Raw genomic sequence first — 22,414 nt, forward strand, 5'->3', positions numbered from 1 at the left:
GTTCCCTAGTATTATTTGCTTTCCTAAGTCTTGTCAAGTGTTTTTAGGTTACCCAATACACTCTAGGGTGTATTGTGATTAGTGAGACCGAGAGGAGATCTAGTCTTTGGGTACTTTAGTATTGTTGGAGAGACCGGGAGGTGATCCAACCCATACCATTGAGCTTTATTTGACCTTTAGGACCTTAGGAGAAGTTGATGAGACCGGGAGGAGATTCAACTTATCTTTAGTCTTAGAGTGTCGTATTGTTAGAACTTGGTTCCATCATAGTTACCATTGCCGAGAGAAAACCGATAGTCACGAATAGGATTCCAAACCTGGGTAGTACTTTCTCATCCTTGATTTCACCTTAGTAGCCTTCAGCCTGCGTCTAGATAGTCTAGTTCGTCTTAGTTGATTCCTTTAGTTTAATTAGTTAAAACCCCAAAATTCAATCAAATAAAATAAACCAGTTAAGTAATTAGGTGAGTCAGAGTCTAGTTAGCGTCGCTAGTGTCTCGTGGGTTCGATACTCGGACTTCATTAGGCTTTACTACGTACGATAGATACACTTGCATGTCAGTGGTCTAGCATTTAGAGAGTCTTACTTTATAAATTTAAAACTAGGGTGTCTAGATTAGGTTAGCTTTTAATAGACCATAATTTGCACATCAGATACGTACACAATTAGTAACCAGAAAGATGTTACCATATTCTTCTAGTAATACTAACAATCAGTTAAAGTTGGAGTAATGCTTAAAAGATTACTCAGGTCAAATGCCTTGAGTTTAAAACTCGATGAGCTATGTAAGAAAGGTTTCGAGGACGAAACCTCTTTAGGGGGGGGGGTAGACTTGTAACACCCCAAAAACGAGTTTGGTAATCAAGCCACGTTAATAGTGACGACGAGTAAAATACCGTTAGTGGTAAAAATTAACCCGGTAAATATTAGGTTTTTAAATAAATTATCCTAATATTAAATAAAAGTTATACGAAGGCTTATGGATAAATAAAGTGTTTAAAAGGCCCGAGTTGACGGGACCTAAAATAAACTTAATCATAAATATTCCCGAACCCGCTAAGCTAACTAGGAATGTTTGACCCGGTTAATAAGAGGGAATATGGATTGTAAATAAGTAGGTTATAACCTACTTAATAATTAACAAAACAAGAGGGACCAAAGTTAGATATTTGGAAAAGTTTAGTTAATTAAAACAAATAATAAAACACAACACACACACTAAGAGTGTGTGTGTGTGTGCGTACGACCAGGGGAAGCTCCCCATGGAGCCAAACCCTAACCTTCAACAAATCTACCAAATTGAAGGTCAATCCAAGACCCAAATCGATGCATGAACGCGTAGAAACGATCACCAAGTCATGGGGATCACAAGGTATGTCATAAAACCTAGATTGGTTGAAGTTGAAATTCGAGACAAGTAGGTTACTTGCAAATAAATTCATGGATTATGATCCAATGATGAAATTAGGAATGATTTTATGTCTAGGAGTAAACCCTAGACATTTACTTGTTGAATTGAGGTTCACAATTGTGAATTTCATGATATTCCATTTATGTGTTAAATGGGTTTTGTAGAAGTAAGATGAACCCTAGAATTATGACTATTAAAATGGTGTTAATTGATTTCCATGAGATGAATCTGAGAATGGTATGCATGCTAGACATAATAGAATTGAAATTATGTTTATGTTTATGTTTAGCAGAAATAACTAGTTATGAACTAGTTGTAAAATGTGTAAAAACAATGTATGCACATTAGGTGTTTGTTAAAATGCCTAAATGAAAACTAAAGTGTTGAAATTAGAGTGAAAATGTGCAATGAATAAGTTGATAAGTCGATTGACTTTAAAAAGTCAAATCGACCAAGTGTATGATCGGATGGTAAATTCGATATAAGAAGAGTAGGATGGAATAGTCGTAAATGATTATGACTAACCTAACCATCTTACAATTAAAATGATAGTTTGACGCTTGGCAAGCTAGGTGAAGGTTTGGGGAAGGAAGCGGGTCAAACGAAGCAAGAATGACGGAAAAGCATAATTCGGATGCAAGGTAAGTATAGCTTACACTAGTCTTATATTTCAGAATATTCTCTTATCGTATTAGTTACGAATAAGATAAATACAAAATCGAGGTATGATGTTCCGGCGTGTAGATGTACGGAACAAGATAGTCGAGCATAATAAGAAATCATGTTGATGGTTTAAAAGGAGTTAAATCGGTAATTCGATCTTTTTATGACAAATGGAAAAAAAATGAACTTTTGGAATGGTTACCTTATAGGGTAAACCAAAACAAACAATAAGGGTAAAACGGTAAACTGGTCATGCGTTGACCATAACTATTGGTTTTGAAAGACACGGTAGGACGTAAGCCATGATAGACTAAAAATCGTTAAGAAACGATTAATAAGTGAAATGACCGCACGGTGTAAACCAGAGCGAGTCATGTAGATGAGATGGTAATAAATATCATTTAGCCAACAAAATCGGTCACTTAGACCAAATGGGTCAAAAGGTGAAGGTATCGCCTTTTGACAATAACGACTAATGATTATTGTCGAGTTATATTATTTCAGGAGTAAATGTCAAATGGATATTCACAACGCTAAGAATTTGCAATTATAAAAGCAAGGTATTAAAAACGGGTCAATATATTGGTCCGCGCCAGGTACGTGAAATAGTGTAACACTCATTTAGAACATGTGGTTCAAGGAGTGTTAAAAGTAGTCAACATAGACATTTGGTTACTTGATAAGTAAACCGAATGTTTTGTTATAATGAACATTGCGTTTGGGAAGCTTAATGACTTTTCAAACAATATCATAAGTTAAAAGAGGGTTTATGGGTCTAATATACTTTCAAAAGTCCTTCATCGTAAATGATTGGCTAAATGGACTAAAACGCCCTTATAAGCTAATTTCGACAAACGACCTTTAAAGGTAGTTTTGAAACGAGTTTTATGATCAAATAAATAATTGGAATAAGTGTAAGAAGCGAAAGATGTAAATCTTCGGTCAAATGACTCTATATGAATCTTTGTCGTAAATTAGCAATCCGACGAGAAAAACTCAGATTATATAGATCACCTCATTAAGTCTACCACAAATATAGTTGTGGTGGAAGATTACTTGATAAGAAATGTTGTATAATAACGCTAGAAACGAATGAAAGCGTTTCATGCTCAAAATATGTCTAAATACCCTTAACGGGTCAAAATACGCAAATGAGCATAAACGGGTTTATGATACGTAAGAGACCCGTGACTTAAACCTAATATGATAGGAATTATTGATATTATGAATATCATGAGAATAAGGATCAAATAAACATGTTTGTTTGATAAAATCGCGAACGGGTCAAAATTTGGTAAAAATGGTAATAAGCCGAAGACTTAAAAGTCTTAAATTTTGTTAATCCGGATGTTGGATTTTGACTCCATATAATGAAGGGTCAAATTACAATCATGTAGGAAGAAACGGTGGGTCAAACGGATAAGCGGATTGAAAGATACGAAAGTTTTCGTGTCAATAAACGGCAAAATGGAAAGCTGGAATGCAGAGGCCACCGTAACTTACGGTGCCACCGTAAGTTACGGTGGAGCTGAAAAGTTTTACGGCAGCCCCCTACTGGTTTACGGTAGGGGCATGTCAAACCAGGGGCCACCGTAACTTACGGTGCCACCGTAAGTTATGGTGGAGGCCAGTTGGAAATCTTTGTTTTTAGACCAAGAGTTTAATGTTGGGATTCTTTTTCCTTCCACTATCATTACCGGATTTGTTTAGACACATTTTAAATCCCCGTATGACTAAAGCATTTCATGTTTATGAAATGTAGGTACATTTAGAATGCCGGAAGATGACCAAGCTCATCGAAGAACCGAACACGATAAAGATACACGCTTCCGCACTTTGCATCGTCATTAATTTTAAACGACGAATCTGATCACGTTATGTCAAATGACTTATGATTTGTAAAAGTTTTAATAAACCCGTATTTCCAAATGTTTATGTAATCTTAATTACATGATTGTTTTTCGTAAAATATACGTTAAACCTTGAATAATAAGAATGGGTGTTACAGAAACCAAACTTATCTTTTGACTTTTCTCTTTCGGTTGCTATATCTAGTGCCGTTACCGTAACAAATTGAACTAATACCAACCAAATTCTCTCTGTATAACGACTTTATGATTTAGTTTGAATTTTTATAAACGATGTACTTAAAAATTTATTGAATTGTTATTATTATTAATTATATAATATATTAATTCAAATCCACACCAATAATAGTTGTTTTTTATTATTTCAATTTTTACCATTCATTTTTAAGTAATAGTTATTTTTATATGCATTTCACTGTAAGTTTCGTTTATGACGGAGTTGTGTGTGATAATATATATAAGCCATCTAAGCATAGACGAACATGTCATTAAGGTTTTTCTATTTCCTTTGTTTACGTGGGTTTTGTAAAGTTTTGAATTAGTTATTTTTTCTACGCTAATGGCTTACGTTTCAGTCTAGATTTGACGAGTTAACACGTTATAGTGTGCGTGTGTGGGTCAATATTTTTACGTCTACTTTTTGTTCGGTTGAACGACCTCGCCGCAACACACGGACCTTAATCACTAGTTTTTACACAAAATAAAACACTACAACACCTCTTTCCTTATTTTTTTTCATAAACAAAAGGTAAACAAAAAGCTCAAATACCAAAAAGAAGAATATCTTTTAAGTTTGGGCCTCTTATTTTTTCATAAACAAAAGGTAAACAAAAAGCCCAAATACCAAAAAGAAAGCCCATTCGTCAACGTCTGCATGTCCAGCCCACTACTTACAGAAACGAAGAAATATTTTTTTTTTTGCAGACAAAAACGAGCTTGAAGACGAACCAGAACGACGAACAACATTATATACACACAAATCTTCACACCAACAACATGTATATGCATCATGTATATCTATAATCTCTGAGTGATTACAATAATTTCTCAAAATAGGGCTTTAAGTCGATTCATTTCACGTCCTATATTTTCTAGGGCACAATTTGTTTCCAATTTCGAAATTGATCCATTATACACCATATCAGAACCCAGGAGTATAGGGGAAACGTTTCTAAGCTGGATATTGTTGCACTGCTCTTCGCAATTCAGGTATTTCTCGCTGAAACCCTAGAATTTCATGAAATGTTTTATGTTGTGTAAACCCTAGAACTGAAATTATTGGAGAATTGTGTTATGAGTTGATCACTGGCCATTGAATGTGTAGTTATGTGATTGCAGTGTTGTATTGGTGCATTTTGATTGAATGCATGTGTGAAATTTAGCCAGGTGTCAGTTAAATGCAACATATGTTGATGGAGCATGCTGTTGAGATTTGAATGTTTGTTATTGCGGTTGCTCGTTGGCATGTACTGTATATACTTAGCACTTGTTGAGAATGATTGTATTATACTGATGTGAATTGAAGTGGTCTGCTCTTTTGTGCACTATGAATGACTAACTGGACCTAGGTTACGTGTGATCAACTGTTAGATCGTGTTGCTTGGATTCGTTGGATTATTTCCAAATTGGTCCTGTTTAGTAATCTTTGGTATTGGTGGCGATGTATTCCTTAATAATAAAATCGAGTTTCCACGGGGTATCATAAATAACATCCATTTTTTTTAATATATGAATCCTTTCAGTTATTTAGCCATCAGGGATACGTTATACGTAACTTGTTGGTTCTAGCTTATATCTCAAAATACTAGCACAGAGGTTTCTTTGTAGTTCATACCTACCTAGTAAGTGGTAGACTAGTAGGCTAGTATCAGTCATCTATTGTGGTAAATGTTGGTTGGATGTGTGATGTCTGTTGGCATCCCTTGATAGTTCTTGTGACCTACTAGTGCTTTGATTTTTAGGGTTATGTTTGACTGTTCTTAAAATTCGTAAGATGCATTGCATCTAAGACCATGTAACAACACTATAACTTTGCAACCCTTATGGTATGGGTTGTGGTAGTGTACTAGAATATTGAATGTAGGTTACTTGCGAACATGGTAAGGATGCTCGTGTTCTGGTCTCTGAACTGTTTGATTCTTTACTTTAGGTTTATTATAAGACGTGTAGCCTATGATCAAAAGTGTGCTTTAATTCACTTTATCCTTATTCATGTTTTACATGTTTGGGTAAACAGTTCATGATTTTTGGTGCCTACTGCCTCTCAACTTAGATCCATGATTCTCACTTAGTCATATATATTTCATTATCTTGACTACTAATTACATTTCGTCCTATCATTTTAGCATCCTTAAGTGTTGTAAGAATCGCTAGGCGCTAGTTGGCCGGTGGGGTACGGACTAGTGATTAATCGGGATTAAGCAGATTGTGATTTTTATATATGATCTTCAGTTATATATATATACACACATTTTTCTGTGTATTTTTTAGCAAGACAAGTGTTAACCTCTCATCAGCTCATTTTTTTAAGTAGACAAGGTTAATCACCGAAATTTACAAGGTTTGACCGGGAAATGGCCAGAATTTGGCCATAATTGGCCGGAATTTGTCCGGAACCGTCGTTTTTTGGCCGATTAAGACTGCCTAGGGCCGCCGTTGACCGTCTAGCGATTAATTAGCCGATTAGAGGAAAATTACTCGGTGAACCTCCGACTAGCGATTGATCGGCGATTGATTGGATGCTTGTCGGGATTTTTACAACCATGGTCATTTTGCTCTGAAGACATTTTTATTTATTTATTTCTTTTCTTCCAAGACATTCTTGAAAGTAAGTTTTGTATGTAATCCCAATGCTGGTCAAGTATGAACAACTTTTAGCAGATCACCATGCTGCGTCTTTTCCTTGGTATACATAAATCGTCTGTCTTCTACACGTTATTTAAAACCTTTCGTTTTTATTCAACTCTCTCTCTCTCTCTTTATGGTATTTGAATAAATTTTTGAATCAATGGCAGGAACAAACCTGTAGGCGCTTTAAGTGGTTATGCATGAATGTACTTCAGGATTTGCGCTTGTAGTCAATGCTGAGCGTAATTCCATGGGAGGAGTTGGAATTTCTTCAACACCGTCTCTGCAGCAATCATCAGATCTTGAGAAAACTCAAGCAGAACTCAGGTAACAGTGGCACTCTTCTGTATACTGCAAAACATAGGTGAACATAATAACGAATCATTTTTTATTGCAGGCAAACATTCACCACTGCCGAGAAGTTTAGAAGAGAATTAGAGTTTTTACAGAAAGTAGGTTGACGAGATTATTAACATTATGATTATCTTCATGCTACAGCATTTTTGAGCGTGAATAGGTGATAAATGGCTTACTATATGCAGGGTGGAGATCCGTTAGACTTAAAACCTGTGAATGCAACATCAGTTAGCTTCCAATCCACATCCTTAAGAGGGCACCCTGAGCAGTTTGTGACGAGGTCTGTATCTGCGGTGTAGGGGTGCAAACGAGCCGAGCCCGAGCTCGACCAGGCTCTAGCTCGATTAACTTATGAGAGTTCGAGCTCGGATCGTTGGTAGTTTCTCAAGCTCAAGCTCGGCTCGTTTATTATCTATTAATAAATATATTAAATAAAAGTAATATACGTAATAGACTCGTTTAGGCTCGCGAGCTCGATAAGTGAAGCTCAGGCTCGTTTACTAAACAAGCTTATTTTTTTAGGTTCGGGCTCGGCTCGTAAACAAGTTTAAGTAAGCTTGGCTCGGCTCGTTTACTAGACAACTTTAATAAGGGGTACATGTTATTAAATTAAATATTAATAAACTAATATTACACAAAGGCTCGATAAGGCTTGACGAGCCTGACGAGCTTCACATGCCAAGCTCGAGCTTGATAAATAAATGAGCTTTATTTTAGGCTCAAGCTCGGCTCGGGCTCGATAAGGCTCGGCTTGTTTCGAGTTTTTTCTCGAGTTGAGCTCGAGCAGCTCGCAAGCCGCTCGGCTCGTTTGCATCCCTACTGCGGTGTAATAAAATTACTGGTTATTTTTTAACCATTTGTATCGTCATTATTGATAATCTTTTTCTTTGTTATGATTTTCTTATGGACTGTAGTGAAGCAAAAGGTAGTTTTGCGATTACCGCTTCACCTCATGGAGATTCTGTTGAAAGTAGCGGTAGACTAGGGGCTCCTGAACCAAACAGTGCTGATAATCTTATGCTGTTGAAAGAATCAGGCGATACCGCTGTTTTAGAACTGCCCAAAAAGTCGTATAAACGTAGGATTAGGTCTCGCCCAAATCGTGATCCTATTCGACATGCTTCCAGGGATTATAAAGGATTAACACATGATGCTAATGTGGCTCTAAAAAATTCTATCAGTCATTTAGAAAATGAATTAGATGGTTTGCCTATAAAATCTGACGGTGCGGAAGCCCCACTCACAACGGCTTCTATAGAACCTGAATCCGTTCCCACCAATGGAAATACCGAAGAGACAAAAAGTGTACCAATCGGACAACATTTTGATGACTATAATGGGAATGGTCTGCATACCACTAAGCCAATGGAACAAAATTTGGGAAGTAATGATTTAGGTGCGGAAAAGCATGATAGCGCATTAAATATTGATCTGATTGGAAGTGATGATCACCGTACTATTAAGGAAGAGGAAGGATTGAAAGGATCTGAATCTGTTGTGGGACCCGATCCCGTTTCTCAAGATGGAAATGCTAATGACCCGCCCGCTACTTTGACGGTCAACCATTCGACTGATGGAGCAGAGCAAAATACATGCTCTCAAGACAACTTGAAATCGGCAGCAAAAGAGCACGAAAACTCAGTTTTAGAAGAAGCTAGAATTATAGAGGTTGGTTTCTTTATCTTCATGTATTTTGAGCTTAATACATTTGTTTCTAGCCTCATAAATAATTATATATAACATTTTATGGGTGCTTAACAATAGTGTTATTATTGTCTTTTAGTGAACAATTTTCATTTACACCCTTCACCTTTAATAAGTATAACATTTGGCCCCTTAACTTTAGCAAAGTTATAATTTACTTTGTTTAACCGATTTACACCACAATTCCTGAATTTGAATATTCTGTTACGTGAATTTTTTTAATGGTTTCGTAACGCTCCATGTGAGTTATTTTTCGCAACATTGTTTTTAAACCGACCGATTATTTTAAACCCTTTTGAACCGTTCACTTTTTTACACCGCTCGACAGTCATATCTAAATACACCATTGCGACGTGTTTTTTTTTTTTTTTTTTTTAATCTATGTTTAAACCGACGCATTGCAATGCGCGTCCGGCTAGCTTATCTTTATATATGTTTTTCTATGTAACTTTGTTGAAATAACTTAGCTTTGGTATACAACGACATAACTTTTATGCGACTTTCAAATATATTGTCGTGACGTGGTTTTTTATCATCACGTAAAATGTCCATTCACGATTTTCTTATTTTTATGTACGTTTGGAACCTGGTGTGAAGCATGGGTGGTAAGCCACTAGTTTTCTTTTCTTTTTTTTTTTTTTAATAATAGCTGATTTGAAATTTGTTTATAAACAGGCAAAACGTAAGAGGATAGCTGAATTATCTGTGAGAACTATGCATGTGGAGAAGCGTCTAAAATCACATTGGGATTTTGTTCTTGAGGAAATGTCATGGTTAGCTAATGATTTTGCTCAGGTTGGTTTGCTGGTACAAATTATAGTCAACCTATTCATGTTTCGTTCTTTTATTAAACCTATTATTTTATCAACAGGAACGTCTTTGGAAAGTAACCGCAGCTGCTCAAATTTCTAGAAGAGTAGCTTTTGCGTCGCAGGGAAGATTCCGACAACAAATTTCACTGCAGAAGCAAAAGGAACTTTCTCACACGTTGGCAGAAGCTGTCATGCAGTTCTGGCATATGATACAGGTCTTAAAATATTCAATTTATATCCTAAATTATGTATATAATGTATATATGTGTGGGCGCTCGGGGGGCAAAAGTGAAAGTGCACTAATTTTAATGTTGTTTTACTAATTTCGTGAAAATAACGTTAAAAGAGGGGGATGGTTAATCATGCATCATGTGGTGGCGTTGATAGCCGAAAAACAAGGGGGTACATGCACTAATCGGCAGTTGTCTCAATTGCTGAGTGTTATGTGCCTTATGTCCAAGGCTTGATGCAAAACTGCTATCGAGCCGGGGGTCTCACCGGAAGCAGTCTCTCTATTCCTACGGGGTAGAGGTAAGGCTGTCTACATCTTACCCTCCTCAGACCCTACCTTAGCTTTGCTATTGGTGGGATTTACTGAGTAATTATATATTTATATCACCTTAAAAAGAAACGTCAAAAGCAACCTTTTAACTTTGGACATGTCATTTTGACTCCCTCAAGTTTCTAAAGTTTCGAGTTTGTCCTAAAACTAGTTTCTTACTTTTTTATTTTTATGTATGTGTCGGTATAAATTTGAGTTCATCGACACTTTAACGTAATTTTTGTTTGAAAAGGAGTCGGTATGTTTTGAGTTGGACTACGCTTTGACATAAATTTTGTTTGGAAACAAATCGGGTCAAATATAATACGTTTTCATTTGACCCTAAAACTAATTTTTTATGCTTTTATTTTATGTACGTGTTGGTATAACTACTAGTTCGTCTACGCTTTAACGCAATTTTTGTTTGAAAACGAGTCGGTACGTTTTGAGTTGGACTACGTTTTGACATAAATTATGTTTTGAAACAAGTCGGGTCAAACATAATTCATTTTCATTCAACGGTATGAATTCGGACTACTCTACCTTTCGATGTAAAGTTAGTTCGAAATGAGTCAGTTTGATTGTAGTCTATAATTTATCACGTCGCGCGGCGTGTAAAAAAACTAGTTATGTTTTACAAATTAAGTTGAAAACTTATGTATTTACATTTGACAGGTGAAACGCAAGGGACCAGAGTCGCACTGCAATGAAAAAGATCATGCAGTTGGGATTCTGAGATACGCAACGAGGTTCATGGAGTATAATAGCTCTCAAGCTCAGTGCAATGAAACTCGAGCACCCGTGACTCTCGATATTATATCTGATCTAGGCATCATGGACCATTCATGGGAGGATAATTTGACAGAAGTATGGACACGTTACACAACATTTGACTCCATTTTTTCCTTTTTAAAAAAAAAAAAACTATAAAGTATAAACTATAGCTAGAGGTGGCAACTTTGATTTATGAGTGTCAATTCAGGTTATATTTTATCTCTAACATGTTTTGACATGTTTACTTAACTAGTTAACTCACCTGACTCATTTTGCCACTTCTAGCTGTTGCTACATAAACAGAATGACACGGAGATTAACTACACTCCCTCTAATACTTCAACACCAATCTGTGAAGGATTTTCAAATGGATGTAACAATGTTTGGCATATTTGCGTAGATTGGTTTATCTGTATTAATACTGGTTTTCTCAAATGCAGGAGAACCTCTTTTATACAGTGCCACCTGGTGCGATTGAGGCTTACAGAAAAGCTATTGATTCTCATATGTTACATTTTGAGGTAAAAATACGCGAAGTAATGATGGCATGTTATCCTTGCTACAGTTTTGAGTTTATATGTAGACTATATTTTGGAATAGCATACAGTTTAGTGGCCAGTAAGAATTTAATTAAGTTCATGTCGCCATTGATATATATGATATCTTTGTTTGTTCTTTTATGCTTTTCCCTTTGACTTTGGTTGACTAGTGATATTTTTTTTTACTCTCTTTAGAGAACTGGCACTAGCATGCAAGAGGAAGTGGATACATCTTGCTATGATGCCGTTGCTGGTATTTTAGACTTTCTACTTTCCACTTTTCTAGACCTTGTTTACAAATTGTACTAATAAACTCTTAACCGTATGTGTACTTCAATCTCTCAAGATAACGATGCATTTGAAGAGGATGAGGGAGAAACAAATACGTATTATTCGCCAGGTGGATTTGACGGTAGCAAATCTACAAAGGCTGCTCAGAAACAAAGGACAAACTTCAATTCATATGGTGCAAGATCATACGCAGCGGGTGATGATGTGTCATTCATGCAATCTGTAGAAAGGAAGCGATATGGCAGTAGTTTAAATGTTACAATTCCAACAAAACGTGTTCGTACTGCATCCCGGCAGAGGATTATAAGTCCGTATAACGCAGGGACTTCTGGGCACATACATGCATCAAACAGGACAGATGCTTCAAGTGCTGATACCAATTCCTTTCAGGATGAACATAGTATTTTACACGGTGGGGCCCATATTCCGAACAGTTTGGAAGCTGAGTCCGCTGGAGACTATGAAAAGCAATTACAGTTTGACTCCTTGGAAGTTTCGAATAGACCTAAAAAGAAAAAGAAGGATAAACATTCTGTATGTAACGTTTACTGGATCCAGTCCTTGTTGTGTTTCGCTGCTTGTGACTAAAGTATCTTATGTTGTTATAGGGACCCACATTTGAGCACCGTTGGCAACATGATTCTAGCTTTCAGAATGACCAGGTAGAATTTCAACATTTATTTCAATAAATTAGTCTTTTGATGTATTTCTATAACCAACATCTAAGTTTATTTTACATGCATTGAAATGCAGAAGGATCACTCAAGAAGGAGACTGGATGCACGTCAATTTGATTCAAATGGAAGTAGTGGTATGCTTCTTTCTTTCTCATTTGTGCCTCATTGGTAATACGGAAAACCAATTAATTTCTAACATAGTTTTCCCATTTACATATGACGGTCTTTGTATAATGGTTTATATGTTGATGAGGCATTTATTCGATATTTATCTTACTCCTTTGTCTTGTGCAATTTCTTTCTAGCGGTTTCTCAAATGAGTAACATGTCCAACTCAAACAAGTTCGTGAAATCACTGGTGCGCGATCGTGGTAGAAAAGTCAAAGCACTTAAGGTATTCTCTAGTACTTCTTATTACGCTGTAGAATAGTCTAGATTCTTTTGCATGATGGGTTAATCAAATAACGTTTTTGCAGAACCCCGTTAGGCAGTCAGGTTCCGGAAGTGCTTGGTCATTATTTGAAGATCAGGTTAAGTTTTTCGGTTCCCCTTTCTGTCTCGCTACTATATTTTCTTTGTTAAGAATTAGGTGTTGTTTGTAAGATGTCATATAGAATGCTCTCATCTCCACAGGCCCTTGTTGTGCTGGTACATGATATGGGGCCAAACTGGGAGCTTATAAGTGATGCCATTAACAGCACTTTGCAATTCAAGGTAAGTGTTTTGTTAGCTTGATTAGTTATATCAAATACTTCATGGTGTAATTATACGGCAAGTGTTTTATTAGCTTGATTAGTTATATCAAATACTTCATGGTGTAATTATACGTACGTCAATAAATTTAATTTGTGCAGTGCATATTTCGCAAGTCGAAGGATTGCAAAGAACGCCACAAAATATTGATGGATATGAATAACGGTGACGGAGCTGATAGTGCCGAGGATTCAGGGTCTTCTCAACCTTATCCATCTACTTTACCTGGCATTCCGGAGGCAATATTCATTTTTTTTATGTATTTTACATTCATTAACATCCATAACTGAGCTATATATATCTCATTCAGGGCAGTGCAAGACAGTTATTTCAGCGGTTGCAGGGACCAATGGAAGAGGATACACTCAAATCCCACTTTGAGAAAATTATTATGATTGGACAAAAACAGCACTATAGGAAGAGGTCTCAGGTGACCTTCAACATTATAATAATTATATTATATATACTATAAATATGCTATTTTGTCACATCAACCAACTTTGGCTCCTCAACTTTGACATTAATCAACTTTAGCCTAGGGGTGTTCATCGAATCGAATATCGAATATTCGGATTATTCGAATCGAATTGTTCAAATAATTTTTATTTTTCCTTGAATTCGTATTCGATTCGAATTCGATTAAAACCTACCGAATTCGATTCGAATTCGTATTCGAATAAAAAACCCAATTCGTATTCGATTAAAAATTCGAATTCGAATCGAATTCGAATATATTCAATTTAATTCAGATTCTTTAAAGCATGTAAAAAAAACTTTCAAAATGAAACATAAATTTTAAAACAGCCATAAAACACGATATCACATTAAAAAGTTTCAAATAAAATACCACAAGTCTAAAATTCAAAACGAGAAGTCGGGAATAACCACTCCATATTACAAGTTAATATTTTTACGCTTAGAAATCTATTGATAGATTTGTTACTTAGATTTTAGTTATGGGCCATGTAGTGGATTTGGTAATGGGTAATTTTAATACTTGGATAAAAATTTGAAAATAATCTATAGTATAGCCTAATAAAAGTTATATATGTATTATATATAAAAATAATAAATAAAAATGTATAATTTTTATTCGAATTTCGAATCGAATCGAATTTGAAATTATAAATTCGTATTCGATTCGCATTCGATTTACTTAACTCGAATTGAATCGAATTCGAATTCTTATAATCGAAACGAATTCTTGATAATCGAATCGAATTTAAACGAATTTCGAATTTTTCGAATTCGAAACGAATTCTGCACACCCCTACTTTAGCCCCTCAACTTTAATAATGACATGTTTAGCCTCTTAACTTTAATAATAAATAACTTTAGCCCCTCAACTTAATAATGACATGTTCAGCTCTTTAACTACATCAAACAACTTTAGCCCCTCAACTTTAATAATAAACAACTTTAGCCCCTCAACTTTATTAACGACATGTTTCGCCCCTTAACTAGAACAACTTTAGTCCCTCGACTTTAATAATAAACAACTTTAGCCCTCAACTTCGATAATGACATGTTTATCCCCTTAAACATAAAACAACTTTAACTCTCGCGATTTGCTTATTTTTTATCTACGTTTCGCACCCGTTGCGGAGCGCCGGTGATAACCCACTAGTTTACCTAATAAGTTGATCAAGAAATTAGTAGCTCTAGCAAGTCATTACAAATTCTAATATTTTTGCATTTTGTTTGAACTTAACATTATTATTTCTAGGTTGAATTTTTGACTCACATATTTTCTTTCTTTTTTCTGCAAAGAATGATAATCAGGATCCAAAACAGGTGCAGCAGCCTCATAGTTCTCATGCATTTGCTCTTTCTCAAGTCTTTCCTAATAACCTTAACGGTGGGCCTGTTCTTACGTGAGTTATCCGTTTTATTCTAGTTTACCTCTCATCATAATTTTTGCTTTGTTCCTGAATCCCCTAATACCATTTTCTTTTTAAATTTCACGTCAAGGCCTCTTGAACTCGCTGAAGCAATCTCATCCAGCCCAGACGTTCTTCCAGCTGGCTATCAGGGTTTTCATAGCGGGGGGTTACCCGCTCTGAACCATGGCCCTGTTGCACCAGTTCTTCCTGGTTCCACCTCAGCACCAGGTTCATCCAACCCGGTTCATGGTAGTAATCTTCCGTCTGCATCTGCTCAACTTAATCCATCTGTTAGGTAATCCTGTTAAGTTTTTCATGCCCCTAGTAATCTGGTATCAAGTTCTGACTTTTAGTCAACGTTTTGTTTTTTTATAGGGAGGGAAGATATGGAGTCCCTAGAGCAGGGTCATTGTCAGTAGATGACCAGCAAAGAATGCAACAGTACGGTCAAATGTTATCTGCAAGGAACGCTCAACAATCCAGTTTGCCACCCGGGAATGACCGTGGGGTCCGCATGTTACCTGCTGGAAATGGTATGGGTGTCATGTCTGCGGTTAACAGAAACATGAAAATGACTAGACCAACTATGTTGAGTTCTGGCTCATCAACACCAAGCTCTTCCAGTATGCACACTGGGCCCGGAAACCCGATGTTGAGGCCATGTGATTCTACGCATATGATGCGGGCAATTTCCCCACAACAGGCTCCACATCATTTTCAAGGACCTTTAAATCATCATGCGAATCCGGCTTTGGCAATGAGATTAGCTAAAGAACGACAACTTCAGCAACAACGCTTACTGCAACAGCAGCAATTGATGCATCATGTACAACCACAAGAGTCTCAACATCCTGTTGTTTCATCTCCGCAAAGTAGTGCTGCTGCACGATCTACGTCTCCACCTGTGTCCGTTTCACCGTCCATGACCCCGAAGCATCCTGGGCTTGTGAGGAACGCTCAAACGAGTGGTAACCAGTTAGTTAAGCAGCAGAGACCACATCCACATCAGCAGGCTAAGCTTATGAATGGCTTTTCGGGAACAGAGAAAGCCCCGCAAAGTGGCCCAAACGTAAACTTGTATCCAAGTTCATCTGCTGGCAAGCAATCAGTACCTCAACAAAAGACGTTAAAACGGCCGTTGGATTCATCTGATAATAGCAAGAATCAAAATCATGGTCCAGCGGGACCAGCGGTGGTTTCGGCTTCATCCAACCACCTACTGCACTTAAATCAGAAGTTGGCTAATCAAAAACAGGCAACGGCTCAAAAACTATTGCTGCTTAATCGGAAAGTCAACATGGCTGACCAGACTACAACCAAGCAAGCTGAGTCACCAATGTCTCAGCCAAGTACAGCTGTCACAATTCCTAATCCACCTTGTAATGATGCAAATAGTAGTAAGACTGAGACCCGTGTTGTTTCTTCAGCTGCACCTGCAGAGAGTGAGCCATCTGGACCATCCATGAACCAGGCTACCGTTCGTAGGCAGACTTCGTCAGACAACTTGCCTAATCTTGTTGAACATGATGCGGGGGTACCGCAGCAGCAGCAGCAGCAGCAACCCTCATAACTACTAGTTCCCAACTTACCTATTAGCTGTAGATCGGAAGTAGTTATGGGGCATACCCTTTGGGTTGGGCTGTCATTCGCATGTAAGAGCAAATTACCGGTTAGTTTCCTCATTTATTCTTGCAATTACATGATTTCAGTGGCACAGGCTTTTAAAATATTTCCTTACATATGTTATATGTCTAGTATTCAATGGTATCTTATATCTCTCATGCTAAACCAGTGTTAGTAAAATAACGTATTTTTAGTTTTGCAGACTGCTAAATGTTGCTTTTCATTAATTTTTGCAGATGAAGCTCAATTCCGTCAGGCAAAAGATGGAAATAGGCTAAAATTTTAACTAATGTTGACAGGGCTAACCCTTGGGTGTTTTGTGTAAAGTCATGAGGAGATGGAGGGTGATAAAGAGTTGTGTACAGGACCTCCATCTCCGGTTAAAAAAAGCATTTTGTTTATTATTATTATTACTATTTTTTTAAAATCTTTTTGAACCCTTAGATTAGCCCTATGTATTAGTACCCTTTTTTGTAATAGGTGCGTAGTTATTGTTATTGGCGGAAGCGTGGGGAAATTTTTGTGAATACTAGTTCATTTAGTGTATACTTGGATCAATCATCAATGTCATTAAAAAGCTTCATTTAGTGCAAGTCTCTAAAAGAACAAATATGTCTTGCTTTGATTTTAGTATTCTTTACTTAATTTTATATTTACTAAGTTTATATATATTAATTATTAGCATATCAGGTAAGATAGAGATGGTCTGGGCATGTAAAGAGGAGGTAGGCAACGGCGCTGGTTGGAGTAGTGGAAACCTTCACTGTGGTGGGGGAGGAGTAGAGGCAGACCCATATTGACTTGAGATGAGTGGATTAAGCATTGATTTGATAGGGTTGCATTTCTTTGAGGACAAGGTCTAGGATAGAAGTTTGTAAAGATGCAGGTTAAGGTTAAAGACTCTTAGGGAGAGTTTACATGTGGCCAGGTGTTTCTTAGGGGTGTAGACTTCTCTACACTTTAGGTGGACTTTGAGCGAATTGTCTTTTGATACATATGTGTATATGCTGTTTTATGATATGTCTACATCGCTTTACTATGTTACGCTTTCACTTTTGTATTGGGTGGCTTTAAATTACTATATTTTATTGTTGCTTGTTATAAATCTGAGTGTCTTTCTGGAAGTAGCATCTTTAATCTCTTTATGTCTTGCTAACTAACAGGGTTAGGTAAACCATAGCTTGTCTTGGGTAGGTTATGATAGGAAAGTAGTGAAAGTAAGATTCGAAGGGGATCAAATGCTTACATTGATGAAATTCTAGCTACATATGATTAAACAATTTTGATGAATATTATTTATTTTTAAACCTTTACTTTACATAGTAAGATTAAACTAGTACTTCACTCCAAAAGAGAATTTATCAATTTTAAAAAAAATGAAAATAGTTTTAAATTTCCGTTTTGTATGAAAAAAGGTTAAAAGTCGGCCGGTCATAAAAGTTTTAAAAAAGGTTTTAAGATTAAAAATTCGTAAAACCATGATATTATTTTAATGTATGAAAAAAGGTTAAAAGTCGGTCGATGATAAAAGTTTAAAGAAGGTTTTAAGATTAAAAATTTGTAAACCCATGATATTATTTCAAATATTGTTGGTCTAAATTTACTAAAAGAATGATCGGGACATGATCGTCCTCACGGAAATCAAGCACCCTGAAATCGGCGGGAAACACAAATTTCTCCACCTTCACTGGCAAGCTATGCAGTTAATGCGGAAAAATATCGGTTATTGGTCAAGAACCGATATTTGAGATATTTTTTATTGCGGTGAGATATCGGTAATTTATAATATCATGCACAAATATATATTTATAGGGTCAGGATTTAGAGAAAACGGTGAAAAGTGTGAGAATGGAGAGAACATTTATGGATCATTAGATCAAAACAATCTATGGACTACATGACACAATGGCGTTTTCGTAAATAACATCACTTTTATCAAGTGGACGCGCTTCATTAAGGGTAAAAAAGTCTTTTGACTTCTCTACACAAAACGTCAAACTCATGAATAAAACGCCATTAAAAATCCTGCCTTGACCTACATAGCACACATCATCCTAATCTAAAACGCCATTAGATATAAAACGCCAAACTTTGTTTTTAACCGATAAAGCTGAACAAACAGTAACTGAAACTACGGAACTTAATTACTAGCATTTATTATAATAAAATCACGCCTAAAATATGCGCCAAAAACTTCTTATATAAACAACCTCTCAGACCTACTAATAACCACACCAAACCCCAAACGCCATATTTTCCTATATACCATTTATCTTAGAAACGCCAAAAAACCCAAATATCAAAGTTTCCAATCAACCTTTCTTTGAGATACACTATTTTCTATTTTCTCAGTAAACTTTCGCTCGATGTGATGGGCAAAATCCTTATGCGGGGATATTGTCCATCTCATTGAGTAAAATCTTATTGAGTCAATCCTCAATATAAACGCCAGAACATACAAAAACCACAAAATAGCAAAACGTCATTTCTTGAAGATTCAGTTTTGTTCTCAATAAAGTTTAGCTGAACGGGGTGGACAACATTGTTAGACATCTTTCTTGACTGAGGATTAACAATGTTGTCCATCTCGTTTAGCAAAATATTATTGAGTTTAGCATGACCAAAATTAGAGGTTTATGGTAGTTTTATTTAGTGGCGTTTGATTTGCTTGTCCCATCTTATATTGTTTGTTATGTAACTTCGAAGTAGTATGTTATGAACAAATAGGTAGAAAAAAAAGAATGATATATAAGAGATGTAAAACGCCAAACTGAAATTTGTGTGTGTTCTGTAATAATGAAAAATACAAAACGCCAAACTATTCTTGTAGGTCCGGCTAGGAGGATCTAGTCGCCTAATCCTTGTGTACAAACCAACCCGGTTGTGCGGAATCCAACCGGAAAGGCAAACCGAGATAGAACACGCAAATACACGACACGCAAGATTCACCGATTAACACCTCTGTATTAATACGTATGAAAGGTTCGGTTACAAGCTCAATGTTTACAAATGTGTTTTGCAAACTCTCTCAAACTCTAGTGTGTGTGTGCTCTCAACAATGTGTTCTCTTCTGTGTTCTCTTGTTTTAAGACTAGTGACAGTCTATTTATACACACAGACACAACGAAACAGACTCTTGGCGAAACACTTTTGATGAAACACCTTTTTGAAGAAACACCTTTTTGATGAAACACCTTTTTGATGAAACACTTTTGTTTGGTCAACAACCAATGTGTTTCATCAATAATGGGCTTTGGCCCAAAGAGTGTTTCACCAAATCATTATTGGCCCAAGTGTTTCTTCATGTAGATATCAGCCCATTGATCAAGGTTTATGATCCTTTGAATGTTTGGCCTGCTCTTGATCTTGATGTACACGACTGAGGAAGGTCGTGTCATATCCAAGTCTCGATGCGCGAGTCGTGTCCACAAATATGTATCAACAAACTCCCCCTTGGACGCTACTCGCGAGATTCGCCTTTCGTGTCTTCTATGTCGGAGGATCTTCAAAGTCTTCACGTCTTGAAAGCAGAAAGTGTATCAACAAACTCCCCGTATCATGTAGGAGGTGTGTTGACAAACTCCCCCTTAACATAAGCTCCCCCTTGAGTTATGCTCGTGAATGACTTGATCTTTATAATTTGAGATCCTTGTGGTGTTGATGATGGTCAGCGGCAACTCGATCATCTTCATCTTTTGAGTGCCTTCACGTCGTGTCTTCATTCCGAAGCTTGTCATCGACCATGTTCTCCTTGCCTTTAGAATCTGCACCTGCAAGAAATCTAAACGCGTAATGAGAACAACTGCTTGGAATATAGTTAGTATAAACAAATGACACACGTATGACCATGTTTCAATCAAACACCGTCCGACAGTTTGAAAGTTTAATAAATTTGTCAATTTCAGTTTAACTTTCAAAAACTTGCAAATTTCGACCGTTTATGAAGATTTAGTCAATTCGGTTTTCGTTTAGGTTTCAGGTAACGAAGACTCGAGATCCAACATCGTACGATCGAAAATAAAATAGAAATAAAATCTTTTTGGCTTTTAGAAAGTTTATATTAAAACACACCTAAAATCTTTTTGGTATTTTTGAATATTTCAAATGTAAAGACTGAAAGCAGTAAATAAATATATACAGACATTCTTCTTGCGGGTTTCGAGGGTAAGAGAATCATATCAGTGTACAGTCATGCCAAAACGCTCTTGTTGTTCAATTAATTAACATTAAGATAAGCATCCTATAACAATTATCAGTATTGTTGTCCACAAAAGCTCAACTTATCAGATGTAATCATGGCGAGGGGATACGTTAAGGTATGATTTATACTTACCGACCGGTGTTCATCCACATCACGACACATTCCCGTATCAAGGAATGCATGAGGGTTCATCTTACCGGTGAGTATACCGATTATCATCTGTTTGACCGTATATGATGTGAGATTCTCACTTATTTTGATTTGAAAACAAGCCCTATGTGATAGAATCACTTATTGATGAGGAACTTGATTTTCATATGCATGAGGGCACAGGAGCAAGTCCGTAAACAGGTCAGTACTTTCATACAGCAGAGAGACGAACTTGACTCCCGGATAAATGTGATATTTTATCACTTATTTGTTTGGACATGTGATTGTTGATCACTTATTGAGGTCGAATGCAATATGTACACGTATGTATAGCATCATGGAAGATCTAGACTTGCGTCTCTGTTATTTTTGGTAAAAGATACAACCATGATACCCAGATGATAAGCAGTATAAAGACCGAATATCTCAGAACCTCGGCAATCTATCAAACGAAATTTCGGTACTAAGACCATATGCCAATGAATGGTTCCCACCTGGTCTTCAGTCGGTTTAAGATTTATATCACCCTGCACACTTTAAAATGATTGTGAGCCTACCGATACATCTTTTATAGAGCTGCTTATCGTTTTTCATTTAAGGTTTAAAGAGGTTTGGATAGACCACTGATGTACTATCATGTTCTCTTTTTCTCGCCAGGAAACTCATTTTTGTTTTTCTATTGTTTTTGTGTTTTTAAATTTTTCGATGTTTTTGGATTTTCAAATTTTTGGATTGATTTACTCCCCCTAAATTCAATAAATTCAATAAACTAAGACAAATTTAAAACACAAAGGTATTTACAAAAATGATTTTCCGATGTTGGTTTTACTCTTGCTTGACCTTAATGCCGTTTACCAATAATAAAAAGTCAAATCTTGATTTGTCAAATGCTTTGGTAAAAAGGTCGGCATGTTGGTCATCGGTGTGGACCTTAACAACATCGATTAGCCTTTTCTCAAAGCAATCACGTATGAAGTGATATTTGATTTCGATGTGTTTGGTCTTTGAGTGCTGCACAGGATTTCTAGTGATCTGTAATGCAGCAGAATTATCAACGTAAATAGGAGTAGTTAGGAATTCAAAACCGTAGTCGTGTAATTGTTGTTGAATCCAAAGGACTTGGGAGCAACAACTTGAGGCAGCAATGTATTCAGCTTCGCATGTTGATGTAGCGACACAAGTCTGCTTCTTGCACTGCCATGTGACTAGGCGATTTCCTAAAAACTGACATCCAGCCGTTGTGGATTTGCCGTTGATTTTGCATCCGCCAAAATCAGAATCACTGAAAGCGATCAGGTCAAAGTTATTATCCCAAGGGT

General features: G+C 36.5%; 1 protein-coding gene across 2 annotated transcripts; it reads left to right on the top strand.

Annotated features, from left to right (window-relative positions):
* Positions 1-4,861: 4,861 nt before the first annotated feature.
* Positions 4,862-17,337, top strand: LOC110909355 (chromatin modification-related protein EAF1 A). Of its 2 annotated transcripts, none has more exons than XM_022154380.2 (22): positions 4,862-5,152; positions 6,958-7,117; positions 7,188-7,242; positions 7,333-7,427; positions 8,062-8,815; positions 9,527-9,646; positions 9,723-9,878; positions 10,880-11,071; positions 11,419-11,499; positions 11,713-11,770; positions 11,864-12,342; positions 12,417-12,470; positions 12,562-12,619; positions 12,791-12,879; positions 12,962-13,015; positions 13,119-13,199; positions 13,340-13,477; positions 13,549-13,668; positions 15,009-15,112; positions 15,210-15,416; positions 15,497-16,790; positions 16,981-17,337. In XM_022154380.2, exons 2-21 carry the CDS (start codon positions 6,987-6,989, stop codon positions 16,689-16,691), a joined length of 4,221 nt encoding a protein of 1,406 aa, XP_022010072.1. In that variant the 5' UTR covers positions 4,862-5,152; positions 6,958-6,986; the 3' UTR covers positions 16,692-16,790; positions 16,981-17,337. The 2 variants fall into 2 exon arrangements, with proteins under 2 accessions (XP_022010072.1, XP_035830327.1); XM_035974434.1 differs by having other exon boundaries at positions 15,497-16,773.
* Positions 17,338-22,414: the final 5,077 nt, after the last annotated feature.

Source organism: Helianthus annuus, chromosome 6, assembly GCF_002127325.2.
Source record: "Helianthus annuus cultivar XRQ/B chromosome 6, HanXRQr2.0-SUNRISE, whole genome shotgun sequence".
Classification (NCBI taxonomy): Eukaryota; Viridiplantae; Streptophyta; class Magnoliopsida; order Asterales; family Asteraceae; genus Helianthus; species Helianthus annuus.